This window comes from Leishmania mexicana, contig 20 (assembly GCF_000234665.1).
Source record: "Leishmania mexicana MHOM/GT/2001/U1103 WGS CADB00000000 data, contig 20, whole genome shotgun sequence".
Classification (NCBI taxonomy): Eukaryota; Euglenozoa; class Kinetoplastea; order Trypanosomatida; family Trypanosomatidae; genus Leishmania; species Leishmania mexicana.
This window is the reverse complement of record NW_003946423.1, coordinates 5,290-9,205: the sequence shown is the minus strand read 5'-3', so window position 1 is coordinate 9,205 and position 3,916 is coordinate 5,290. Positions and strand designations below refer to the sequence as shown.

General features: G+C 67.7%; 1 protein-coding gene across 1 annotated transcript; it reads right to left on the bottom strand.

The window, feature by feature from the left end:
- On the bottom strand, positions 1-508 carry LmxM_30_0440a_1 (uncharacterized protein; the record flags this gene model as incomplete). Its single annotated transcript, XM_003886538.2, has 1 exon — positions 1-508. A coding segment is annotated over one exon (508 nt), but the record flags the coding sequence as incomplete, so codon positions are not given.
- Between the last annotated feature and the right edge of the window lie 3,408 nt (positions 509-3,916).

The following is a 3,916-nucleotide window of genomic DNA, read 5'->3' as shown; positions in this document are numbered from 1 at the left end:
CAGCATTTAGGGCTTGATAGTGATGTGGTCTGTAGCCCGTGATGGTGCCGGAGACCAAATGCAGCGTCTCCAATGGGTACACGATGGCGTGTGCGCACGCCCAGCCGTCCTCTACTTCTTCCAGCTTTGTCCGCTGCCCAGCGGTGACACTCGAGCCTGGGCCGCAGCGTAAGTCTACATGTCCCTCGTAGTCGAGGGAATCGTTGTAGAGGTACCATGAGCCCTCCTTCACGACGCTGAAAATGATGCCACCGTTGAAGTACGACTTCACTTCTCCGCCCACGACAGCGCAGGCGTTATAGCGGAAGGGGCAGGCACGGCTGTGGGCGCAGATCGCCGAAATGCGCTCGGTGCGCAGGTCCTCCACCGCACTCGCTACTCGAAACTCAATCTTGGGCTCCTCTTCCGCACTCACCGTATCACTTATCGCCTTCGCAGACGGAGCCTTCGGCTGCCGCTCCTCCACCGCCTTCGGCTGCTTGGTCTCCTTCGAGTTGCAGCACCCCATTCTCTCTCGGCACCGTTTGTGCAGATCGTCAAGACAATGGTACACGGGATGGGGAGGCAGTACAGTAAAGTACCGTGCGTGTGTGTGTGTGTAGTGTGCGTACAAGGGATCTATGCGGGGGATTCCTGCTGACACATTGTGCGCGAGGAGTAAAAATGCGTGAGCATTTCCGTTCATTCGCCATTGTCGGAGAGAGAGACAGAGCGGGAGGAGGGAAAGTGGTACACGGAGGCCGAGAGCGCCTCAGCATATTTGTCTCCGGCGATTTCGACATCTCGCATGTCGGCAGCCGTGCCCCCCTACACCGCGGGGCCACACGAGCAGGAAGCAAGCACGTCTCTCCACAAGCGCATGCGTGCATGAATACACCTGCACTCGGGTACGGACGAGGGTGCAGACCCACGTGTCCTTCTAGTCTTTTGCCTCCCCTCTCACTATGGCAATTAGTGTCCGTTCAGGCATTTATGCCACATCACGGTTCTCCTCATGTCCGCTGGCCGCTGACAGCACAGCAGTACAACTAGCAGTGAAAAACGCGTGAAGGCTGCGTCATGCCGTCGCGAAGCACCGCATAGCCGGCAATACCGTAGACAAAACAATTTTCGAGAGCAGAGAACAGAAAGCGTGTTCAACGTACAAGTCACCGGCACACTCGGCACACAGTCCAGAGAGTCGGACACGCACAGTCCCGCTCGCTGCGCTGCCGCACCTTCACCGTTGGCGGGGCCATGTCCCCACCGCAGTACCGTGATGCCGGCTTGCTCGGTTGCCCGCTTCGCGCGCGGGGCTCCCCATCCGCCCAATGCCGACGGCCGCCTGGTGCGCCGTCGCGTGCGCGCTGCGGCACACGGGCACCGCTCGTCCCGAGCACCCCCGGCGCTCCCGCACAGCGCGGCCAACCATGGGTCACCCAGCGCAAAGCGCAACCGCACAGACGGCAGCCGCCCCGCATCCAGGAGCCGCCACAGTCCACCAGCAGCAATCGCCACGGGCCCGGCCCTCAGCCACTGTCGTCGCAGCACACACCCCAGCGGGACCATCGTCCGGTTCCCCGTCCGCTCCGCGCGCAGCCTCCTGACGCCGCCTCCCCCAACGCAGACACCGCTCGCATCCCCGTCGAAAGCCGCCCCGGCAGCACCTGGAGGCCATTGCCGCTTCGTCGCCGTTGACAGCGACACCCAGCCGGCATGCCGCCGGCATCGCCGACCCCCTGCCTGCCGCACGCCTCAACACCTGCCTGCAGCTCACATGCCGTCGATCCGCGCACTGGCTCGCTCACTCCTAGCACACCGCCGCCCACCAGGAGCAGCCAGCCGGCCCCGCTGTCACCGTCGGCATCGCCCCAGCGCCTCATCCTCACACCACCGGCATCGCTGTCGCTCACACGGGGCCCCCGCCCCTCACGCATAGGTGCCGGCGAAAGCGATGCCTTCCGGTCCGCCACACCACCAACGCCGCACACCGCGCCCGACACCACGCCCCTGTACCGCCGATGGACAGCAGCGCCGCGTGCGGGTCCATCGCCAGGTCCCTCCTGCCCGCCAACAGCCGGCCCCGATCTCAGAGGCTGCCACGCGGCGCCCACCCTGTCGCGCTCCAGATGCTCTGCCGCAGTCGCCCCGCGCTTCCCACAAGCTGCCGGCACCCCCACCAGCGGTACAGCGGCGCGTGCGGGTGCCGGCTGCCACGGGACGCGTGCAACAGCGCGCCCGCTCCATTCCGCTGCCTCGCCCTCCTCCTGTCCGCTCCCGCCGTCCCCCACTCCCTCCCCCATCCCGTGCTCGACCCGTGGCAGTGGCACCCCGATCTCCCGCTCCCCTGCCAGCGTCGGCCCCCTTCGGCCCGTCTCACCGTCCCATGCGCCTGCTCCCGGTCAAGCATCAGGGCCACGGGGTCCATCCTCCGCTCGTGCTGGGAGCGCACGCCGCCGACGGGGAGCCCGCACGAAAACAGCGCCCGAGTGAGGACGCAGTCCACGACGCCCCTCAAGGTCAGCGTTCCGTCGCGGCTCCCTCCATGCAGCGCCGCGGATCGTCGAGAGCACGACGATGAGGGTCCGCACCGCGTACCAGCCTGGGCAATAGGGGTCGGCTATGAGGATGTGGACAGGGCGGGTGCTCAGCAGGGCCCACGTCACGCCGCCCTCGAGCAAATGGCACCGGCAGCGCTGGGCGGCGGTGGCATCTCCATAGCAACGACGACCACAGCGTCCACGCACTCCGGTCCGCGGCGTCCGCGGCAAACGGCGCCGCAGTTACTTTCGACGCGACAAGCAGTGCCCAATCCGCCCCACCGTGGATGCCCAGTACAGCAGGTGCTACGACGCCAACCACCCCACTGATCGAACACGGAGGAGGCAACGGACACGAGCGCACGCGCGTCCTCTTTCGTCAGTACAGAGGAAAGCGACCGACCACCTCAACGGCGGCGACACACACGCCCTCCCAGTCCAGCCCCAGCTCGTCAGAGGTCCGCACCCGCTCCTTCTCCCGGCAGCCGGCGCGGGCGCCTTCCACCGACCACCTCGCAGCCGCCTCCAGCCAGCTGCCGCACGGAAGGGCACTCCACGCCACGGGCGCACTCCCCCGACACCCGCAATCCGCGCACCGGCGCACAGCGGAGGAGGGGCCCCCTCCGCACCGGCACGCCCCCTACAGCGTCCGAGAGGGGTCGCGGAACGGAGGGCGACCAGTGGGCCCGGCATCACCGGCTGCAGCGCATCCAAGCCCGTCCGCAGGCACCGGCACACTCGCCCGCAGCGGAGAGGACGAGGCAGCCAGGAGACGGCGGGCGCGCCAGTGCCCCGTCAGCATCCACTCGCCAACGCGCACGCACGCACCACAGCACACAAACACACACGCATGCGCACGCGTCAGCGACTCCGCCCGTGCACCGCGCACACACCGCGTCAGTCCGCCGCATCGCTTCCGTGCATGCACGCCTGCCATCCCAGCACAGGCAGCCGAGCCTCCGCAGCCGGCGAGCGTCCTCCCGCAGCAAGTGCTCGGCAACACACCCGCACTCGCACGCACCTCGCGGGCCCCACGTCGCAGTGCGTCACCGCGCCGTGGCGTGTGCATCCGACGGCTCACCGTCAACGCACGCCGGCAGAGCCACGGCAGCGATGCGACGTTACTAGGAGGCGGCGCCACCACCAGCGCGCCAGCCGCGCGGGCAATCCGGAAAGCAGCACACCGCACCGCATGCCGCAGCATCACATGCACCAGCAGCAGCGCCACCTGTGCCGCCCACCGCGCACACACAGATGTCGGCGGTGCCTCTCCGCATCCCGCCTGCCCAGTCCGCCGGAGCGCGTGCCGCTGCCGGCCCATGGGTGTATCCCCGTTTGGTGTGCGGGGGGTCGCGCTCACCCCGGCGGTGTCGCTCCCCATCCTCGTGCCTCGCCAT